This window comes from Helicoverpa zea, chromosome 10 (genome assembly GCF_022581195.2).
Source record: "Helicoverpa zea isolate HzStark_Cry1AcR chromosome 10, ilHelZeax1.1, whole genome shotgun sequence".
Classification (NCBI taxonomy): domain Eukaryota; kingdom Metazoa; phylum Arthropoda; class Insecta; order Lepidoptera; family Noctuidae; genus Helicoverpa; species Helicoverpa zea.
The window spans coordinates 8995989-9020872 of NC_061461.1; the positions used below are offsets into that span (position 1 = coordinate 8995989).

Here is a 24884-nt window from a genome sequence, read left to right on the forward strand (position 1 = left end):
CCTTAGAAGGAAACAGGTCGTTTGACTCGGTCTCGATGTTTGCTTTTGTTCTTTTCTAACTTCTTTGTTGGTCGTTATTGTTCCTTTGTTCGGCATGATAAAGCGACCGCTGCGGACGAGACTATTTATAAACATTCACCCGTCGATTGGAATATTTTCTATTGCGTTACTCCCACAATTATCGGAGAATTCACAAAGGTTACGACTCCACGAGCGATACTTTCTTTGAGTCTCCAACTACAATACAAGTCTTAAGTTATAGTCATAATACGACGCAGGTGCTGGCATAATTTAAGCTTTTGTTATTTTGCTTTTACGAAATAAAATATGACCGTAAAGAGCAATAAAGCCCGAATAAGGAGTTGAATAGTTCGCTAGACGCAGCGACATAAAGGCGGTACACGAATACCACGGGCCGTCTACATCCCACGTACGCCCACTCCGCATGTAAAGGCAATACGTGAATAAATCTCACCTGACAACGCCGCCCGGGTCCGCACGCTGCCTTACACATAACCCGAGTTTATCTTACGCTAGTGGATTTAATAGAAACGTGAGCGATTCCAAGAAATTACCGATTTATTTCCAATGTGAAACAACAATGTTTCCTTTGAGAAAATTACATTTTGATAGTTCATTTTATTAAGCTTTGTATGTGGATGTGACAATAAATAGCTATCGCGAGAATTCCCAACCAATTCAATTGTTCCACTACAAAAAAATGTAACAGAATGTTGTTATTCAGAGTTGACGAACTGCGGAGAGCCGTGGAGATGGAAGGAACAAAGCATAAGTTGCGACTGGCTGTCAGGCGACATACCCAACTTATTTATGTTCGGCTGTATCTAACCGCATCGTAGGCGTGCTGTTTTGTATGTAAACCACATACATTTATTATATGACGTCATAAAACGATACGAGTTATAAAATACCCGTTGCCTTTATTAGCTTTGTCGTAACTTTGATTTATTATTCACTAGCTTTTGCCCGCGACTTCGTTCGCATGATATAGTGACTTCCTGCATATTTTTGGTTTGACCAATAGATGGCGCTATATGTCCGGAATAAAAATTATTTTTATATATTTTTTTTTAATAAAAACTATCCTATGTCCTTTCTCAAGTTCCAAACTATGTCTGTACCAAATTTCACACAAATCAGTTCAGTAGTTTAGGCGTGAAGAAAAGACAGACAGACAGACAGACAGACAGACAGAGTTACTTTCACATTTATAATATTAGTTAGGATTATGTTACATCTTAATTTGTTTTGGCTTTGGTCTGATAAACATCAACAATAATACATCTAAGTATTAATAAGCAAAACAATATAATATTATTCCTTATTCAAATGATGAATTCAAGAAGTAACATCAACGAATGAAAGTCGAACTAAGTGGGCAGAAGCTTCTGTTCGAAATGGTATTTGAACCCATTAAAATGCGATAAAGCGATGTAACTTTCAAATGTAGTTATAAAAGTAATCTTTTCTTTATTGTGGTGCCCTAGTTCGTGTATACTCTTCATATTAATAATATACCCTTTTACTTATTGCTACTGCACAAGACATTAATAAAATAGCTTTGGGCCTGATCCAAATTTCAGTTGTATGTAGCTCTGTTTGTTTAATCTTTTAAAGCCTTCTATACAGCTTTTTGTATTGTCTTTTTACCTTACTTCCGGTACTTGATAAGCGTTTATTATTACTTTGCTATCTCCATCATCATCTTCATCTTTATTATCATTATATCCTTAGTCATAATTATAACGTATGTTCTTACGCAGTTATCTTGAAATTATTATGATGTTAAGTGTTTCTTTTTACCACATAACTGTAATGTTTAATTTATTACGTTAACGTTCTGAGTTAATCATTAGAGCTTCCTGTTTGGCGATACTTAATAATCAACATACCTTCCCACTTTACATGGAAATACATACCATGAATTAAACATCAGACGTCGTTTTAGTTTTAAATATTTGCAATTCACAATAACGAGACAAGGAATAAGTGTACTTTCGAATTCAATAATCAGATACCAATAATGGAAAGTTTTATAAAAAGGAAATTGTTTATTTGAATGTGCCTCACGAAAATGCATCTCAAAAGGCAAAATAAGTTAGTACAGTCATCATAATTATTACCAGTTAGTAGCCGTATCGACTTTATAATCTAGTTAGCGAGTCTGGCCCCAAAGGCTTAGGACCGGACTATGAATACCGGTTTCTAGTGAGAACAGAGGGGGAAGTGGGGCGAGCCAGTCCGACCAGTCGAGTTGCTCTCCTGCCCCCGGCTCCACGAGATTGAGAGATAAATGTACCGGGAAATACTCGTATGAACAAGTCCCGAGGCGCTATGTTTTTTCTCTCCACAAGCTTGAGAAAGTTCGTGAAATTGTATACCCGTGAATACGGAACGAACCGCGTAATATAACGCTCAACAATGATAAACGCTTAATCATCTTGAGTAATCACAACAATCCTCCGTGGCGTTGCATAATGGAAATCATAACAACGAAGAATGATTACAATGCATTTACTAGTACTTGGTATTTTTATAAGAAATGCGATAACACGCGATTTTATAGTAGTCGAACAAATAGATATGAGCGTGAACTTCATATTACATTGATAAACAATACGAGTATTAATTAGACACATGCCATAAAAAAAGATTACAAAGATGGTGTAATGTACGCTTGAACGGATTAAACTTGGTGATCCGTTTAAACCAATTACCGCAAGTAGAGAACATACAAAGGAGAGTGTAACAGTATTATATAAATTATGTTAGACGCATTCATTGGTAGACAAAGGTCAGGCGAGCGTGCACTTGCGTAACGTTTGTAAAGTGTTACTCCTGAGACAGAGTTCCGTGCATCTGCATTATGCAATGCTTCTCGTTAATGCAGACGAGTATTTCTTTGGAGCAGAGCTAGAATATTTTGACGTATGTCAGTTTATTCAAGCGTGTTGTAAATATTAGGATCGTACTCGTCTTTTGTTTTGTTCTCGTTTTAGGGGGACCGATCGTATTGTACTAGAATTTTTGGGCAAAATTTGTGGTGCTATACCTTTTTGGAGCTTTTAACTTCACATTCCATATCAAATATTTCTGCTAACCATTTTTGAATTTATTCTCTGACTATAAGTATTCATACATTGTTATTTCAATTCAATTCTGGATTAACAACTTTATGTTCTTTAACTTTTATAATATTTTCTTTATCGCGATCGTGACTAGCGGAACATTTACATAGCAAAGGTTTATTTAGAACAAGATTAAGTGTTTACTAAGCAATATCAGCACTTCAACGCTTTGAAGTAGATCGAAGCCGTTAACCTCTCGTGTTCAAATTAACCAATTAATCAAAGTCCGTCTATTGTGTACCCACGTATCTATTATCACGATCTCGTGAAAGCAGAATCGATCAATTTATCTTGGTTATTTTGTCGATATTACCCTTCGGGGAGCGGGCGGTGTCTATAAGGTGAACTTGGAAATAAATCGCTGTACTGTTGCCGGGGACGTTGATCTGCAATGTTCCGTGTAAACATTATACACGTGTCATGGATCATTTGTACTTGTTTCAACTTCAGCTTCGTCACGAATTTTCGTGTAATTTTAAAGGATTATGATGCCTGTGTTTGGTGCTGTAGTACGTGGAACGTGTCAATAATCCGCTTAGTATTTTCCGACGCTCGTTTAGTTTTTGTGTGCAGCTGAGGTGTAAATCCTTCCCTTTTTAATGGCCATTAGAGTTTTTGTAGCATTTTTGTATTTTGCCTGTTGTAGGTTTTATATTTCACCCATGGAATACGTTTTAAAATATTCCACATGGTATATCTCTTTTTATTAAATCGTAAATATGTTGAAGAATATTCACATTTTCTCAAACATCTCGGTAATAGGTGTAGCTCCGTTGCTAGGAAACCGTCAAAGGCTGCTCGTGCCAAGACTTACCCGGGAAATTGCTCCTCCCAAGGCTTGTAGCAAAGCTCTTTAACATTTTAGCGATCAAGTAATTTTAACGTGTTTCTTTTTATAGCTTAAGGCAAATTGGAATTCATAACATTTTTGTCTTTTTGTACTTACACGTTTATGAAAATTTTTATTTTATTCTCAAATATTTTTGGCTTGTTCTTTTCCCTGTTTTGTCCGTGAACTTGTTTACGGATGGAGCAGTAAACATGAAAAGCAATTTGCTGAAAACATTTACAAATCCAGTTGAGAGTCTGAGTAATCAATCCGGACTCCGGACGTGCTTAGGTATAGGACCAGTTGACTTTAGTGTAGATAAGTGAGTTGATAGTACCGTTGCTATAGAACATGGTTCAGTACACTCCGTCCACAATGCTCAGCTTGTTTATTGTGTGTTTCAAAGGGAAACACACAAAGGCACGATACACAGTGTGTAACGTGCGGTACAACGCCACCACGGAGAATATAAACGATCTGATTGTGTTCCCATTGAATTTACTTGCACTATACAGCTTTCATGATGGTGGAATATTAATCGTTTATAAGTTCTATTTAGAGCGATTGTGAAAGGGTTTATTGGGTACGAACTTGCGGAGAATTCAAACAGTATAATAATAATGTCATATTTCATACAAAATGCGGAACTTTATGCATATATTATCACGCGGATTTTAAAGGCATGAGAACTTGAGTCATCGGGCATAACTCAGCTATAGAATGTAGAACATATCCTGTTGATTACCATAATGCAAATCATTATTAATGAATCGTTAAAACTAGGTTACATTGAAAGCGAAGGAACGGCTGCGAAACACTTTATTCAACCGATGTATAACGGAGACCATTTCCTTTAAGTCAATTTTATCTCATAACGGTCCCAAGGATTTGAATGGGGTGAATGTACCGTTTTCGGGCGCGAGAAAGCGTTTCCGAGGGACTGGTCTTTGGAAAATTCACTTAATAGCTTATATTGTAGGAAATTACATGAAGCCCGACCTTTTGTGTATTGAGTTGGCTTAAATTAGAAAATGGTGTTGTTACCTTGCCGTTAAATGTTAGTCAGGCTCTCATTAGCAGTTTTATGTTTGCCTTTCGTGACGTTCTGTTTGCAAAAACCGTCGAGTCACGCTCTATTTTTCAGTAGCACGTTTCTTTAGATGCTACGTAACTAGGTATTTAGTTTTCCTCAAACAACATCATAGTGTTAATATGAACCTCAAAATTTTGATCTGCAAACATGTTACTGTTTCAAACCATGTAGTGCTATGTCTTTGCTAGTAAATCACGTTTATGTATGGGTAAGCAGGAAGTGCCTTTAGCTATGGTCCTTATAGGCTCATATCACGTTAAGCGCTTATGGGGTAAGTAGAACAGACACTAGTAACTTATACCGCTTTGAGCTAAATGTTGTGCGTATATTGTGAAACGCTTCGCTTTCAAACGCCATACTGAGATTGAACTGGGAAAATCTGGGATTTCGCAAAATTGATGAAGAGAGAAAACGAACCTATTTATTACAATAGAGATGTTCTTACCGATTTCTTCGGTCAATCGACGGGGCCAAAGTTTATTTGGTTAATCCAAATGGAAGAAAGAAGTTTTTGTTTAATTTGTAATATTCATAAAGACCCTTGAAAGAATTCCGAATTTAGATGAGATGAAATTGTTGAAGAGTTTTAACGTGGAGGGAATTATTCTATTGTTATTATCTACTTACCTACCTTATTTGAGTACCTATGTATCTGTTTTATTCTAAAAACTATAAGTAGCCAGTTCTAACGTCAACATGAGAGCGAATGACCTTATTCGTAATATGGCATTAATTGCTCCTCGTTTTAACAAGTCGATTGCAATTGCCCCAGTGGCTATTTGTACCAGGTCTATTAAAAGTCGGGTCCACGAATCGAGGCTCCTTCAATCTAAAGACTAGTTAATATTAATTGGACGTTCATGTCTGCATATTAAAGAGTTTTCATATTTATTATCGTAGTTCAAAATCGTTATGGTTTCTGTCGAAATCTGTTCAATTCTGAGTATACTTTCTTTTGCAGTTACAAATAAAAATAATTATTATGTTGTAAAACGCTGGAGCCGTTTTTTATTACGCGGAAGTATAAAATATTTAAAAAAGCGAATACACAGAATTTTTATTGCTGTAAGTTCGTACATACCTATACATTTTTTTTACCTTCTTGCATGATAAAATCGGCTTTTAATTATATCGCTCTGAATTTTCCGAGATTATAAAGTAAATTAAATTAAGCACGGTTATGCTGTAGGTTGAATATTTTTATGCAAAACATTTTGGTTCGTAGTTAAAATATATTTTTTTTATTTGAAATTGAATACTCTCTGTGTTTTCATCGAAAATTACGTACAGAATTCAACAGAAAACAGTATATTAAAATTAACAATGGAAAAATTTACTTTCGGCCTTACATTATAATTACTTGGAGGGTAAAAGTACGATTTGTAACCCTCGCAGTGAAATCTCATTAAGGGGAAGGATGGGTTTGAGCTGTCACGCACAACGTTCTGTACATAGCGATAAAGGGTTAAGGGTCTAACATACCCCCGCGGAGGGGTGAATGACACAATAAAGAATGACAAGACATAAAATAGACCGTCCGTTTTATGAGAACTTGCGTCAAGAGAAATGTGTTTATTTGAAACTGTTAAAACCAAGGTTACTCGTAAGAATTTTGTGAAGTGCAAGTGCCAACATTGTTCGAGTAACTGCTACGCTTTCTACTATTTGTAATCGTCATTACATTGTATAATATATATATATGTACAACTTTATTTCAATTATCTTCAGTGCACTCACAATTATATTCTGCAGTCATTTCATCGTAAAAGACTGAACTTCTCATAACAGTTTATAATTCGAATATTGAATTTCAATTGTTTTAAAAATGACACATATCACAAACGAACTAACGGTGGACCATTGCCAAATATTTGAAGAGAATTCTCAGAAAAGAGATAAGTTTTTCTTGGAAAGTATGTAAACTAAAGTATTTGTATTGTAGAGCTATATATAGGAGAACGCGGGTGGAAGATAATAGCTCCCATTATAGAATATTTCTATAATAGGGCCTATTAGACTCCGCCTAATCACTATGAGACCTCCCACGACGCTAGACTTATGTCCTATTTTATTTAAGTATACATACTAACGTTTGAGAGCAAACTTTGTACTCGTAAATAAACAATCAAACATCTGGTTTTTCCTATTGGGTGTTTGTGATCAGTTTATTTGTCATTGAAAAATAATTTACGAGAGGTTTTCCATGTGCATTAATTTATTTTGCATTCATCTGCAATAAATCACTTCTACAAGGAGTTATTTTATACTTATTATATTATTTTGAACAGGTTTCTATCATAACCTAATATCTTCACCTTATGTGAATGAATCTTGCTCAGTAAATTAATAGCAAAAGATTCTCCCATTCTTAATCTCTCGAACAAAAGAGACGCATCGCATGCGCCATTAAAACTGCATCTGGCGTCCTCATGTTGAAATAATTAAATTAATCTTGTGCAAATAGCTTACGGACGCAAAACGCAAAGGCCCAAGTTTACCAATAATATAAACGTCCGTTTTTCTTAAAACAACTGTTTACTGTGATTTTTTACGTTCTTCTGAAGTAAACAATTGTTTTGAGAAAACGGAGGTTTTTGCTGTTGGTGTACTTGAGCCTAAGACTATTAGCATGGAGTATAGAGCAAGAAATGTAATGCAAAGTATGCATTTGTTGTGCAAGCTCGCAGGCCCATGGCCTAGATCGCGAGGCGCATTGCGTAGGTCAGTCATGTAGCGTGTGACCACACTTTCTCTTTAATGTACCATTTCACTTTCACTCGCTGATCGACATTTCGATGTCATTTTTCAGCACATTAAAGTCTTAATGCACAAACAGTCTCGCATTATAATTTTATTTCTTGAGCGGAAGTTAAAAATAAAAATCGTAATGTACATAATTGTTTATGTAGCCAGCGGAAATGTGTTACATGTGCCGCGAAAAAAGCTAAGAGTTATAATTAGCATGTATTTAATTATTATTCACAGCAAAAAGATTAAGCACGTCGCAAATTAGACGGAGATAGCAATCATTAATATTCATTACTGGTACATAGTAGAAGATAATGAAATTTCGTAGTAACAACACTAGTTGTTTAATCAACAATCCGATCTACCACACGTAGGAGTAGCTACAATAGTTTGATTAAACGTGACGTAACTAGAACCATGTAAAGAACAACCGTCAATACTAAGTGAACCAAATGACTCATAACTTTCTCCAGCGCGCTCAGCAGACGTGGCAAAGTTTTAATTAACGTTTTTAAAACTTTCTATTCATACACAAAAGTTTCAGCGCGTGTTGTTTGAATTTGTTTCTTAATTGATGTTATTCTGGAGTTTGATCACGCCAAATATTCGGCATTGCATATTTTAACATCTTTGCTTTATCCTTTGTGGTGTATATTTATCTTATACTATTTGTGTTTTCGTAAACAACGTAACATTCCAATATGACGGGTTCACATGCATGTGTAAGCAATAAAAGTTCCCCTGCGCGAAAGATAACTATAATAAACAAAGTTAGTATAGGTACTCAAACCGAGCCACACTGAGCCAACAATGTTCGTCGATCCATACAAACAGGTTGTTTGTCAATTTCCCGATGACGCAGCGCGTTGTCAAAGCATAGCTCGCTTGTGCACATAAACAGTTCAGTCGCGACCGACGACTCCACCACCCCGCTCCCGTCCCCTCTGGGACGATCGCCCACCTCCCCCGCTGGCCCATTTTTCACGAGTACTTAGCATGTCGTGGCCGGCTCCCCATCTCCCGACCACCCCAAGTTCGCATGTTTATGCCATAAATTTTTGTTATGACAACACCCGGTCAGCTGAGCCTTACACATTAATTCAGTTCACATAAAGGAAATTATGTTTGCTGATACTGAACTTGTGTATAAATTAATGTAGTTTAGTAATTAAATTCTGAATTTCATTTACTTTCTCAATTATAGCTGTCCGCTCAATTATTTCGGCATTCATTCGAGTTCGCAACTTTATATCCTTTTGTATTTTCGTCATTAATTAAAATACAAGATTGTTTGTGTCTTTTGGCAGCCATTCTGCTGTTGCTGGTGTTTTATTAATTCCATGTTTCAATTCTTGACGTCGTGATTTACTGAGTTTCTTACTTGTTGTTAGATTTGTTTCTCGAAACGAAATTCCAATAAATTTTCAATGATGGATATTAATCAGACAATTACACAGCTATGTAAACATACATAGTGATGAATGAGCAACCGTTGTATAGAAAAGCAAAGGTGAATATTTAAAGAGGGTTAGTTAGCGATTATCGAGTATCAATCAGAATTAGTGCTTTAGAGAACAGGCGGCAGCTTATTCCGCTCTGTCAGCGCAATAACCGCTGTCGAGGTGCGCCGCTGAGTCGGCAATCCTCGGCGAGGTCTTGCCGACTCGGCCGTGACTCAGCATGAGCCGGCACCAAACGCCATGACTCATGACTCGACGTAACTCGGACTGGGATCGCCCGCCGTCAGCCGAAATAAGTGGATTGCTGCTTCACGGCTGAATGATTCCATTTCAAAGGGCGCCCTGTGATGTCATTACTTCGTGCTTATGTTACATTAATTTCATCTTGGAGAGGTTTCTTCAAAACATGCCTCGTTTGATTGTTATATCTTTATGTTACGAGGTTAGCGTGATTTGTTTGTGTTCTTTCAATGAGTGTAAGAAATCAGAATGTGCCCTGAATTACCTTTTGATGAGACTACCGAAATGTTTGAACACGATTATTTTCTAAATGTAGGTAACGAGAGGTCGTGTCACCGATTTTCACTAATTCCTCTTTCATATTACTAGGTATAAGCGGACTAACACTATACGCAGATTAAATCTAATGCATTAGGTAAATCCCTATAAAGTAAGACATCACACGACTTCAAGCGGTCTTGACATGCAAGAAGTAGGCGTTTATAAACATATTAACACGCATTTATGTAGATTTGAAATCGTGCATTAACGCTATCGGTTCTTCGATCTAATCACATAACATTAATAGTAATGCGCTTTTGTAAGGTTTTCCCGTTTGAATGTCAAACTGTTTTCAATTACCACTAATGTAGCATACCAAGGCCGTTCTTAAAAGTTTCAGAAGTTCATTAAAATATGTATGGGGTGGCCCCCGCTTTCATTCAAACATCAAAGCTCTGAAGGGTTTCGAATTAACATTGTGTGCCGAGCATAGTCCTTTGTTTGTTCAACTCCAAGTTCGTTATTGAAACGTCCATATGTCTGCGTTGCTTTTTTGTATCAAATACCAAAGCAGAATTTGAATGTTTATAAGAAGCAAGATAAAAATACAATATTCATAAGGTAAAATATCCCTAATAAAACGAAAACAAGCGAAAAGGTCACATAAGAAACTGGCTCGGATAATCCCAGAACCGTTTTAATACAATCACGTTTTATTTCTGTCTTTATGTCTATAAAGAACGAGTTTATTTTGGGGTCGTATCATATCTTTTTATTTTTTGCAGAGAGTTGAACGAGAGACCACAAAAAGTCCAGCGACTACCGGTGGCAGGAAGAAATCGTCCGCCGTGAGGAGCAACGGGCAAATCGCACCCACGGACCCGCCGCCACAACCTACAGGTAAACAAACTTTTTTGCTTCACATCGATAACAAATCTCCTTTGTCCATCACATAAACTTCTAAAGTATTCAAGAAAACAATAAAAGCCAAAATTTATGACGCCATTACAAAGTTATCTATTGAAATGCTCAATTTATTATTCTTGTAAAAGCAAGAATTGCTGTCGATGGCCACGTCATAAAAAGTTGTTTTTGTAGTGAAAGTTATTTGATTGATCACCAGTCACCTGTTATCTCCAGCATTATCTTTAAGTCAATAACAGTTTTTTGGCATTTGTTCTATTAATCTAACGATTACCAAATTACAAATCAACGAAACATTGAATAAAAACCAAAGAGTGACCATAAAAAAACTCCTTGAATCAATTACTAAAAAAACTATAACGTGTTCCAATTTATCACGGTATGTTTTATAATTAACAAAGATCAGCATCTGTTTTCATCATGTATTGATTCGTTTTTTACGTAACTGGGGTATCACCCGGTATGTCGCAATTGACGTACCGTGCAATACACGAAAGGGGATAGTTACAAAGGCTCCCCCGGGAGCCAGCCGGGCTCCACGCTTAATAGGATAGAATTCAGAGCATTCAGGTGTGCTGACTACCGCAGCACCCGTGACCATTCCATTTGTAATTCCTATTAGATTGAATGCACTACTCTAAAGCTTTCGTTTAAATTGAAATGTATAAAGAACGCTGCAATTCAAGCGAAATAAACACGTGTTCAGAGTTTTGACTTTCACGTTTGAATGAGTGCATAATTTGAGAGATAGATATTTATCTTATTTTTTGCGTGCACTTAGTCGTTTACTTGATTCAATGATTACAGAGCATTTAGTCTTTAGCTTCTCCTAGTCTTACAATCTCTTTGCAGAAAGGGCAACACAAATTGCTTTCAAGTTTAATCTTAAACCAGGAGCCGTTTACTTTATCTCCTTTTGTTTGACGCTAAGTAAAGCAGCTTACAGTAAAATACGCATGTCGACCTGAAATATGAGTTCAGGTATCTTTTTGGGTCAGTGTAAATTGTGAGTCGTTACTTGGAAGTCTTAGAGTATACATATACTTGCAAATGTATAGATAAGTGTGTCTCAAATTTTACGGCTTTTACTCCATACGTTGGCACAACGCCAGTCGACGACTATGAACGAGTTACTTAAACTTAAATAGAACATTCTCGCACAGCTGGGTAAAGTGCAGTTGCAGCTAACTTGTGATATGTGCGCTGTACATAATCGTACCGAGCTTCCCAATTCAAATGTAAATGGAAACTGTATTTCGCAAAACAGAACTTTGTTTTCTTGGCAAACCAATTATGTATATTTTTATTTTTTATTTTTAGGGTCTACGATAAATAATTTAAAAAGAAAAACGATTGCTTTTTCTTTAAAATAGCTTTTAAAAATATCAGACAGTTTCATGGCCCACTGCCCACATGGGACACATAACCATTTTACGCTCAAGACAAGTCAAAATGTCAGCAAATACATTTGTTAATTTAAATATTTTTCATATTAATAATGAAAGTTTATTGACAATTTTTTTTAAACTGTTTAAGATAAAAATAGAAGCAGTACTCGTAATAAATAATTCTGTATCGGAACGGCAATAAATATAAGACGTACATTTTCCCCATACTTCCTCTTAATGGATGATCTTGCTTCGCCTTTGACTGCATTCAAGATGGATAGCTACCATTTGCAATATAATGATTTACCTTTCAATACTGCCTTCTGAGACCTTGCGACTTTGCTCTCGATTGAATCTCTAAATCTTTCTAGTGTTTTGAAACACTCCATTCTCAACAAAGGAATCTTTTATAATGCGAAATTCTTTGCTGTGTGAAATGTTTGTTTTCAATTATCTTTTGTTTTCTACATCTGTGAGAACTGGCCATCGTTGAATGTTTTGTCTCGAGACTCGTTTAAACACAACGGGTGTTACAATAAGATGTGAAGTTTTATTATGAAACTTCAATGTAGTTAAAATAAAGGTGTTTACTATATTACGCAACTAATGAGAATAGACTCGAATAGTTCATTGTAGTGTAAAGCCAAGCATTAATATAAATCGTTTAATTAAAGGCACTCACTATAGGGCAGTACGCAAACGGTGGAAATTACAGCAACCAAGTCTAATTAATGAGCTGGATGTTAATGAGGGTTCTTACTAAACTTAACATACACTCATAAATATTGAAGCACATAGCCACGTTCACTTGCAGTGTATCTAGCCATTCCAGCTTTGGTTACGTGTCCCGTTAATCCCAGGTAAAAGCGCATCGCGCAATAATTGGGAGAATTCTAGAGCCACAAGCGGACAGCATTAGCCTAATGAAGTAGACCACGTTAAACGCACGATTTATACTTCGGCATAAGTTTCAGGTAAATTCCGTGGAAAATAGTCATGCCTTAACATAGTTTGCATACGATGTTGTTTCAAAGCAAGCAAATTTTTAAACGCTAGTTGCTCAAAGCGTTTCTCTTAACATGAGTACAACGATAAATTATTATTATCGTTTTCTTTCTAAGTTTAATTACCTATCCTCTTAATCTAAGCGAGCAAGAACCCCGACCCACGCTCAGGAATATTTTGTTCCTTTTAAACTTTCTAAAACTTTCAGTGTTTTTTAAAATCCATTTAAGCTTTTGTAGTATCTTAATGTTTAACTTCAATTCTGTCTGAAACTGAGAGAGTTGAAAAGAAAATTAAATAGGAACCAGAAATTCTCCTTTGTCTGTCCGGCGGGCGGTATGGGAAGTTATCCTTTGAGTGAAATAATATGTCCGCGATAAAGGGAGATAAAACGTGCTTTCATTTTGTGCCGGGGTGCGAGTGACAGCGGCGTAACGTCACAGCATGGCCGCCAGCCGTGGGGCGGCCGCGGGGATGATACATGTGATACGAACATGTGTCATATAAACCAGAGTACTGTGTAGCATAATTACTTCACATGTCGCATTGATACAACAACCGCCACGCCACGTGTAATGTGTAATCGCCGATATGTCACATCAATGTTCGTAGCAAAGTATTCGATTTCTGTTCACTGTTCATTTTTATATTGCTTATGTTAGAATTTTATGCATATTCATGTCTACATAATATTATATCAACTCTACAACATGCCTGACTAACTTATTTGTCATGCATAAAGCCTGAGAAATTCTGTAGCTCTAAAAGATATTGAATCTACTACGCCGTAGGTAGTTTGACCTGTCTTTAAAAATCACATACATATTTAATGCCTATTTCAATAATAAAAGCGTCATGTTGATTATTCCCTGAATAATTCAAAGTACCCATATTAAATTTCGTCGCCGCTGGGCCAACGTATATTATATTTACATAATAAAGAGTTGGGATCTAATAACGTAGGCAGTAAGCTACTTCGCCGGTTCTCATAATTTTCCACAGCCCTCCACCTCCGTGATTCTGAAACCCACGTTAAAGTATTAGTATTAAACGTTTTCTTTTTTATTATTTCTACATTTTCTTCAACATTCTTGTTTGTTTAATTTTAGTTTAAATACTGGATCATTGTTTATTTCTTAGCGATTCGTTTACATAACTCTGGGAAAGTTATTGTATACTTAATAGTTGTGGAGTTTCGCCTTGGAGCCACTGTATTTATGTGTACGTATTCAACGGCAACTAACTTTATATTGGCTCGGAACTCCGGAGTTGAGAACAACCGTGGGCTTGGAACAAATATTGCTCGGATCGTTGGAACTTTGTTCACATTGTTGTTCATCGCTCCAAGTTCGGTCACTTTCGTTCAGCGTTCGCGACCTGCCCCGACGGCCACTGGGACCAACTTTTGAATGCGAAACTAGTTAAGTTTCCAAGGTTGGCAGCAAAGAACAACTTATGTCGGTACCGTTCGGAAAACAATACCGTTTTACATAATTGAGAATGTTTTGTCCTGTTTTGTTTATATGGAAAATGCTACTTATACGTTTGTTAGTCACGTCTCTAAGCCGCATGTCGTTCCGAAAATGCCAAGATATTTATCGAATAAATTTTGTATACTGAATAGGTATAACAGGACGCTGTTGCCATACTGTTTGTATAATGTACACGTTTGTTTATTTAAATATTTGTATCTTTTGAATAAACACATTTCAATGAAGGTTTCTTCCTGATAAAAGTATTCTGCATCAATATTTTATTATTTTTTAACATACCAATGGTAAGAAGATCTACTAACGCAGTCATGTATGAAGTTATAATATAACATGTGCGTCTCGAATGTCGCTAATTATTTAGTACACGTGTCATCACAGTACATAGCAATTACTCGAAACCCGAGCATGTTCGATTAATCCCGTTTTGGCAGAATATAATATACTGAATACTGACAAACAATTGGTGTACATAAGTCAAGCTATGGCGGCAACTACTGCAAAGCTATCAAGCGTATGCCTCTTCAAATACATACGCGGTGTTGAGTATTCACAAAGCGACGGTGGAAGCGACAGTCCTTTGTGTCAGTTAACGGAATTCGGATATTGGATAAGCTTCCGCGGTACGGGGCCTGTTTGTTTACCTAACAATTTGATTTTAATTGGTTTCGCAGTACAGCCCGTCGGCGTCGTGTCGTCCGCACTTCGTGCTCTTTAAAACCCATGCGCTCAATTATACCATTGTAATCATAGTTTGTGTTTATATTGTTAATTGATGTTTGGGTAGCCTTGTTTATTAATCGAGTTTCAATTTACGACGGAAATGTTCTACTGGTATTTAATATTAACAAATGCCAGCGATAATAAGCGCGCTGTTCATTGAACTGGCAGTAATTACTCGTAACAAGATTACAATCGTACACGCTGTGTAATTCAACTAATTGTACGCCTGTCTCAGATATTTGTCAGCGATAATTCAATGTGCAGATTAATAATGTATATTAGCTAACTAGGGTTAGTTGGATGTAATGTCGTGTCACGTCTGTTAGTCCTCCAACATTACGTAAGGATGTTTGACAAGCGTGGCGCGTCACACCAATTTGCACATTTCATCCGATGTGACTACATTAACCTGTTCTTTTGAACATTAACATATTCATGCTAAAATTCTTAGAAAGCGACTGACAACATCTCGTATGTTATCTGTTCAAATAATAATGGCTTCTAACTCGAGATGACATATTAATCACCCTTGTAGATAAACGTCTTCTGTGACCCCAATTTAAAGGTCATATTATTCTAAATTGCAAATGAAGGAGATAGCTCCGTCGGAGCAAATTTTATCTCACTGACAGATTTATACAATCTTGATATTCGGTAACGAAGTAATCTGCATTCCGCTTGTGGAACATCGCAAATTTTGCGTGCGCGCCCGTTGGCTCATGTAGTTAGCATAACTTTACATATTTACCTTTAAATGCACCAGAGGTACGCCGGGACTGCGGTATATCTACTACATGTTTTAATAAACATAGTCACGGAACTCCATACGTTAGCCATCAAAGAAATTATTCGCTACAAACATTACTAATGAATATCCATTTTCTTTGTTATTAAGCAAAGCAATCTCGAATAAAGATATGCAAACAGCGAAACAAAGAACTTAATTCGTCGTGACCCAAAAACTGGTTACAACTGTAAATTATTATGTATACGCTTACAGACGTTATCATACTTAAGTGCAGAATGATGTAGTCAATAATAAAACATCCTTAAGGCAGCCCCTTTACATGTGAATTTTATATGAGTTTAGGAAACCGGGCGTACATTAATACACATTATGCCCCTTATCATACTTTGCTTCCCCCACTGCCCTTGTAAAGTTAAAATAAAAATAACAATATTAAATTTGCATGTCGACGAAACTGGTTATGGCACGCGACGACCCCTCCCCCGGGCACCCGGGGTGGGCGGGTGAATGGGGGTGAACGGGGAAATTGTGACACGTCTGGCGCACGTTTTGTGGGGTGGCATTAGAAAATCGTGCAGGAATGCAGTGTCACCCTAATCTTTGCTCCATAATAACGCTCACCTTGCTGTAATGAGGTAGGGTTGAGACAATGGGGTAGCAATTTGTTTTAGCACAGATATTCATAGTGCCCCGATAATTAACATAGCACATTGATTTTTGGATAGAGATAGTCGGCTTATTCTGAAATTAAATATACAAGATTCAAATAAATTGATGTACATAACTAATAAATTCTACGCTCTTAATATACCAAAACAAAACATTGAATAATTCAAATAATTATGTAGGACAAATAACAAGCTATATTTCATAGAAACCTACAGAATCTGATTAGATATTCAGCCGACTAATGAAGCGCGTGAAAGTGCGTGTAAACAAAAGACGTTGGTATTAATTAACACTTAATAATGAGTCACACGGTGTATTCGCGATGTTTTGTTTTGATATAAAGCAGGCAGCGTTGCGCCGTGATGAAGTACACAAACGCATGACAGCCGTATCCGGCCCACAATTGCGCGAAGGTCAGTGACACGCGACGCGCCGCGAGCGTGTGCGTGAATCAACATCTACTTAATTAGAAGAAAAGCGTCTGTTAGACACGCGAACGAGGGGCAGGATAGTCTTCACTCTATTTGACGCTTATCTATCTGTCTTATTTACAATTCGTAATTGTTTCGTCTAACAACAATCGCCTCAATAGTTTTATAAATCTTTTTAGCAGCGCTTAATGCCGCTTTAATAACCTACCTACATCTAAAACCATTCATCGTAAAGGTTCTTTACTTTGTTTGAAATCGTGAAAAACTATTTTAAATAAAGTGTTGCGCAAGATGCTAGATTGGTGAAAAAACTTGTACCTTTTTGTGCGGTTCATGTTAATTTACTTGAGTTTAGTTGCGTTGTTCGATGATAGATGGCGCTACCAGTTCTGTTGTGGCAGTTCTATAAATAAGGGTTTTTCTATTGACAGAATCAAGAAGGCTTCTTAGCACTTCTTTTATGATTATACGTAACTAAGGTTAAGGCGACGAATTGGTCAACAATAATTCCATAACCGGCACGCGCATCTAAGGCGCCAAAAGGGGTCGGAGCGTCTGAGCGGGGCGAGGATAACAATACGCGCGCTAGCTTATAACTAAAAGTCGTAAGCGACAAAATGGTTTTGTAATTTTATTATTTAGAAATGATAATTTGATAAAAAATCCTTCTACAATTTTAAAGAGTATGTATATACTCAATTACTAAAAAAGTTAAGAGGCTTAAATCGGTCCCGTTTGCCCCTAATATGTGAATCTCTTTTTAAAAAGAGGTATGTTTGATATATTTTTCTCTGTTATAAAAGTTACCTAATCATGTTTCTACGTCTAACAAAATAAGGTTTATATCATGAACTTTCAGGTAACCAAGTTGTATTTTGATCCGTTTTGTATTTACTGAGAAAAATTGAGATCCTTGGCGCCAAAAATTCCAATTCGTCCTCTTAAGTACATTCTAATACGCTTTAATAACTTTTTTTTTTCAAATAAAGCCGGCGAGAGTGTAAAAAATAATGGTTACTATATTTTCCGAACCCTCAATATACAGCCGAATGCCCTTTTTATGTTGGGTCGACCGTTATTGAAGATTTATGAGGGCACGCTGGAGCCGGCTTTCCGAGCTCATTTAATTTTTTTATTGCATCGAGGTCGTGTTAAAAACGTGATAGTAACGACCCGCCATTAATGAATAACGTCAATTGACAAACAATCACATTGAATATTGAACGCTGTTCAATATTACATCACGCGATAGTCTTCAGTCGTTGCGACCAATTAGCATGTATTTAAGTTGAACGAGCTAATTATAATTCTTGTATGGCAGCATTATTAGAAATAGTCTTATAATATCCGTGTTTATATGCAGATTAGCGCGATTACAAGAACAATAGACGGTGGAAATCGACACGGTAAAGAGCTCGGCACCTGAGTAAGCATAATAAATGTTTGCGGGCGCGTCACTTAGGCGTTACGTAAAGAACAATGCCCGACTGGGAACGCGGCCGTGAACGCGACGCGAATCCTCTACACGGAATCTATGCCATTTATTTATTCAGAGTGGCGTCTCAACGTTAACAATATCGGCGTGGAATCGCAAATGGCCGGCAATACCGTTTCCGTCGACGCCGTATGGGACAAACAGGGACTTGCGTTTTTTTTCTACCATGTTGTGAGCGAAATGTTTTAGCAACGTTTTTTGTCTGTGCTAAGGGCAAAAGTTCCTCTTTTTATCCAAGAGCAACCGGAGCTTTTTTTAGGGAAGGAAAATGATCCCATTTTCCTCAAAAAACTTGGATACACAAAGATTTTTAGTTATTGACGATGACTTATAGATAGTACCGTATTATGATCAACAGAGGGCGCTGCTATGTTCATTTGGGTATGCAAAAAGCAAATCTTATGTTAAATTTTATTTTCTTTCTACTCTCCAGAATCTCAAACCATCTTCTTTGTAGAAACCAACGTGACGAAGAGGAACAAGACATTTAGTTAGACCACAACTGACTTAGAAGTTATTGACCGATAGAATGTAATGCTTACATAAAATCAGGAATTTAGTCTACCAGAAATTATCACGATATTCATAATGCCTTAGAATGCAAGTCATTAAGACAGCCATTTCCGTTAACAACACAATAATATTGAAGTGTTTTTAAATGGCGAACAGTCCTTTACACACTTGTGAGTGTACGTTACGTTATGTGTACTTTCACCCCGATACACCGTTACATGAACTACTGAATATCTGCCATCTCTCTCGCACCGCGCGATCACAATCTCGATCACCTCAACCGTTTGTTTTACAAAATAACGGGCGAACACATCATTTATTTATTGCTAATCGTTTTTTTATCGCGTCCAAATGATAGCTAGTCTCGATAATCGAAGTCCATCCGTAAATACCACATTATTTCTCATTCAGTATGATATTTATGCGACTACAATACGAAGGTAATCCGGTTTCGGGTCAAGCCACCGAGGGTATTGTGTTACCATCTCCATATTTAAACGTAGACGTTCAGGTGTAGTGTAGTTATTTACTCAGTAGGTGTTTTCGTATCTAAATGGCCTCGGAGGAGAGAGACAAGACTGGTAATAGCCACTGTAATGTATCTGCCTTTATTTTGTCCTTTAGAAATTTATTGAACGGACAGAAGCGGCGCGATTTATATGTTTATTCAGGCCGGGTATCTGGCCTCGTTTAAACATGCTTTGAATGGAAACAAAGGTCTCTTAAATGTCTATTCATGATAGGTACCTCCGTGGATATAATTATTCTTATTCATTTCGCAATAGATCGGTAAATAACGAAATATAAACAGCATTCAATTTATTACTGAATGTAAAAGATACAAATGTCAATTGTTCATCGACCCGATAAGCGAGCGAATATCAAATGAATTCAATGAAATAACAACGTAATTGCCTTCAAAATACGCTTTTACTATTCTATCGATCATTTAACCTCAATCGGTACATTGTGAAAGAGACCCTAATAAGGTCGTAAACGTTGTAAAGAGTCAAGGCGATCCGGCTGATTCCGCGCAAGTTTTAACAAGTGAAATCAGAACCTGATTGTATCTCACTCCAAATGTATTTCTTCATTATTCAAATCACACGTCAAGACCACAGAGGTCGTGTATTTTTCACACGTCGGCGCAAATGCATTCCTCACACAATTATCACGCCACGCCGCCGGTGGCTACTCTCGCTCCGTTATGACTTTTATTTGCCCTCCGTAGAACGCATGTCCACTACGAACAGGTTTCGAAACCAGCTCCATAAATACGAGTAGGGCGAGGCATGCAGGCCCTATCTGGATAATCTCTCACATACATTCATCTCCCTCTAATCGCCGTAAACGGGAAGATTCATGGTGCCCTTAAAGGGAATTTTGCTGTCGAATCGTAATCGGTTCCTAGAAGAATTTATCACCAGCCTTTTCGTAGAACCTGTTTCAATGCGGCCGGCTTTACATTAAAGGGTTGTGAGCTTGTATTTTTATTTTAAATGTCTATCGAGTCGAATGGACCGTTAATTGGACTGGAATGCAGTCTTATATAATTAGACAAAAACGAAGAACCATAAAAGGGTAGATTATTCGAGCTTGTAACTGAGAACAAAAGAAATACTCTTGAAATTGGATTTATAGACTTATTCATCGCATAATTGTTCAGCTTTACGACACGACTTCTCACATTTTGCAACCGTTTTTACTCAATTCACGGTCATTATAAACGAGACAAGTTTTTGTTTGTCGACAACTCGAGAAATATAATTTGCTTGTTGCTACGGGTTTAAATAAGCCACGAAGATTACTTCCAAAAACATCGCGAGTTTCAGGAAACTGCATAAACCTGAAATAATAGCAAGAGCCATCAGCACTTATTGCACAGATTAAATTTAAACGGAGTTTAAAGTTAGAGCATATAGTTCTCCAAGATGGCTGCGGAATGACGTCAGCTGACGGTGCGCGGGCGCATAAATTGATCGTTGTGTTGATTGACGCTCACGGTCCTTTTTGCAGCACTGTATAAATACAGATCTGTGTCGCAGTCAACTATGTGAAGGACATTAATAGGAAAAAAACCGATTAGATTGTCTATTACAATAGGCACTAATCATTACCAGTAATAGCATGACGAATCATAATGGCAATAAGTAATTAATTGAAGTATAACTATTAAATTAATTGAATAAATCTATAATGGCATACATTTACATCCAATTGGTTGATAATGTTATTCTTGTCATTTATTCGTATTCAATTAATCATTGCCTGTCAGAGAATATTATCTAAGAAGGAATGGCTGCTGGAATGTCAATGAAAATAACGGTTTATTTAAAAAAGTAAGAAATTGTATTGAAAGCTACCAATTTCAAATGAAAGGACATTGTTCCGGCTCCATACATGTTCTGCCTAAGAACCGTTTGAATGGAAAGTGACTTCTATAAACTCTTAAAATTATATGGAATCCTATGAAATAAGTTTTCACGAACGGACACTTCAGGAAACTAAAATAATTACGAAAAAAGTTAATATTTTGAGGTTATAAATAAAAAATAACCAAGCTTGCGTGAAATATCAGAGTAGTGTTATCAAACTACACTATACAAAATATCAACAATACTATGTACAGCTCTATATGTTCTCTTCTAGATCTAGGAAAAGACTACTCTACTAGATACTAGGAAAAGAGATAGTAAATAGTCAAGTTTAAGATAATTCTTTGACAATGATCATTTTATAAAGTTGCATTTTCTGTCTGTCCCTATGAATGCTTTAGATCTTTAAAACTACGCAATGGATTTGGGTGCGATTTTTTTTTTTTTTTTTTTAATATATAGAGTAGGTCAAGAGGAAGGTTAACACCAATGTTTTATATTGCCACCGTGCGAAGACGGGGCGTGTGACTAGTTTTCATAAATGCTTAGAATTTTTATGAAAAACAACTACCTAAACGCTTTTGCTTTCAACGTTACGTTTCTTAATATATAGTGAATCCACTTTGGATTTGTGATAAAACGTATCCAAAATGGAAGAGTTCCATTCACCACAATTCATAAAATATCGATATTATTACGATAGAGAATTATTTATTTAAATGATTGATACTACTTTTATATTAGTAAGTTACCTAGCTATCTACATGCCATAAGGCGGGAATCGAACCCGCGGTCTATTACCAAGAAGGTACAGACCATACTAAAAATGTCATTACCACACAAAATAATTTAACAGTTAAAGTAAGGTTTACCAATAACAATGAAAGAGGTTTTCGAGGATGTGCAATAAAAACAATATTTATATTCAATTAAAGGTTTTTAATCATCAATATTTCTCAATAATATATTATCTAAGAACTGAGCAGGGGGTTCAATTGAGTTTTGGTATCTCACCCAGCTTAAATACCAGATAATAGTCATTATGTGGGCACAACAGCCCACTGTTCTACGCCCAAAGATACAATTGCAACAGTATGCCTGATGGTAGGAGCTTCTTACAAAGTACACAATTGCGTCCAACAGTGCATTGCATCTTATTATGCTCGACTGCTTGAGACCAACACGTCGTACATATAAGGTCATGAGCTTCAACCTGTAATAATAAATACAAAAAACATTAGTAAATATCAAGTAACTTGCAATTGTGGCAATTGATTTGAAAACCGAGAAATTGTGTGCTTATGAAAACATAAGTAGGTAGTAACATTCTTATCAAAATTAGAAAAACACTTTCGTAGACCACTTACCATACGGGGAACGGTCCATTGTTGTATGCAACGAAGTATATCTTCGTTTTCTAATACCAAAGAACCTCCAGCAGATCCACAATTTATACAATATACTATATTCTGCATCCATTGTTGTAATTATAATATAACTAAATTCGATCACAGACAGAGCAATATCCGAAAATGCTAGTAAAATCCAGTTCTTCACACAAAGCCGAGTCTACCAAGTACGCAATCTAATCGGAGTCCGTAATCAAGCCAAAGTTGTTAGAATAAAACCATGAAACGCATAGAAAATCACAAAAGAAACGATAGTCGCAAAGCTATCAAACTGACTTCTAGCAAACTGACTGAAGTACACCAGTGTTGCCAATTACGAAAACTATAATCCTACTCGAGTGCCAAGCTAGAAATTCGCGATTTCGCTCAAAACCATCTTAAAACATTATACAAATACTAGTTTTTTTCTAGCTAGTCAGTTTAGGTATTTAAATGAATAAAGTGTTAGCAACTAATTTTAATAACCGACTTCGGAAAGGAGGTTCTCAATTCGATCCGTATTTACCGAAATCCCGAAAACTTCCGAAACTGGCAGCACTGGCCGACGGAAACATTTTATAAGGCATCAATAATTGTGACCCTACTTTTTATTTGGAATTTTTTTATTTGAAGTGTCCGTGGAATACTAAAATATGTTTCAAACAATATAAAAATAAATAAAAATTATAGTATAATTTATATTCACATCGGTTCTTAGGCCAAAATTGAACAATGTCCTTTCCGTCGTAGAAGAGGACAATAGCCTTCATTGGTACAAGCAGGTTTACATCAGGACCAATTTGTAATTTATTCAAGAAGTTTTATGACCGTTTCATAGCACGCAATGCCTGGCCACAATTTTAGCTGTAAAAACAATAATAACAAACTAAATTATCCTTTTGTTGTATTTTCCTCTTGCGAACGCGATAATTGCCACCTTAATAAATTATACAAATATAAACAGTGCTGTTTAAATTCAATTCATTGTGTTCACAAAACAGGTTGGCCTTTTGCATTTTTCTATTAATAATCAAGATTTTATTTAAAAAAGCGTCAATAAGCATGCCATTTTTGAATATATATTGAACAAAAAAATCCTTATACTTAACTATTCATTTTCATAGTATAAAATTAACATCTTACCGTTTTTTCGGAATCAAATCTTGTTTGAAAATAAGTATGTGGCTAAGTTTTATTACGATGTTTATCTTAATAAATAACATTAACACATAACAGGTTTATTTTTATTTTTGAGTACCTAACTTGCTTTTTGCCTTCCACGACTTTAATGACTTGGATTTCCTTATAAAAAGTGCCATACAAGATTTTCATTCTGAAGAATTCTTTAACAATTAAACTCATAACGAGTTTCGAAATAAAAATGTTAAATATATCGAGAATTTATAAAATTGCACGTTAATCGTATTATTTACTAGCTTCCGCCAGCGGCTTCGCCCGCGTGGTGTGTTAATAAAAAGTAGCCTATGTGTTAATCCACGGTATCACCTATCTACGTTCCGAATTTCAATAAAATCGGTCCAGCCGTTTTTGTGTGATTGAATAACAAACATACATCCATACATACTCACAAACTTTCACATTTATAATATAAGTAAGATTTAATAGACAACGTTTCAAATTAACAAAATTACACTCTCATGTGGCACTACCATACCTGTTTTCTTAATAACAGCAATTATAAAACCTTCAAGCAATTACTTATAATATGTGTTACCCGCATTTTTTATCGTCAACGATCTATATAGACACACGTTCTTAAGCAATTCATATGACGTTTATAGCGAAGGAAACTGGCATTGCATTGCCACGTACAGAATTAATTATCATAACAAACTCGTCATTCTTGTATTTGTATAGCGCCTTATATTTATTTAAATTAAATGCTAATTATGTACTTATTTATTCGCTATATTTCACCATCTCTTTCACAAAAC

General features: G+C 36.2%; 1 protein-coding gene across 1 annotated transcript in view; it reads left to right on the forward strand.

Annotated features, from left to right (window-relative positions):
• The window catches only part of LOC124633791, a 183943-nt gene that overhangs the window by 61434 nt on the left and 97625 nt on the right, over positions 1–24884 (forward strand). Inside the window, exon 7 of the mRNA XM_047169127.1 lies at positions 10566–10680. Within this exon, the coding sequence (XP_047025083.1) occupies positions 10566–10680 (115 nt within the window). The remainder of the gene's footprint in view (positions 1–10565; positions 10681–24884) is intronic.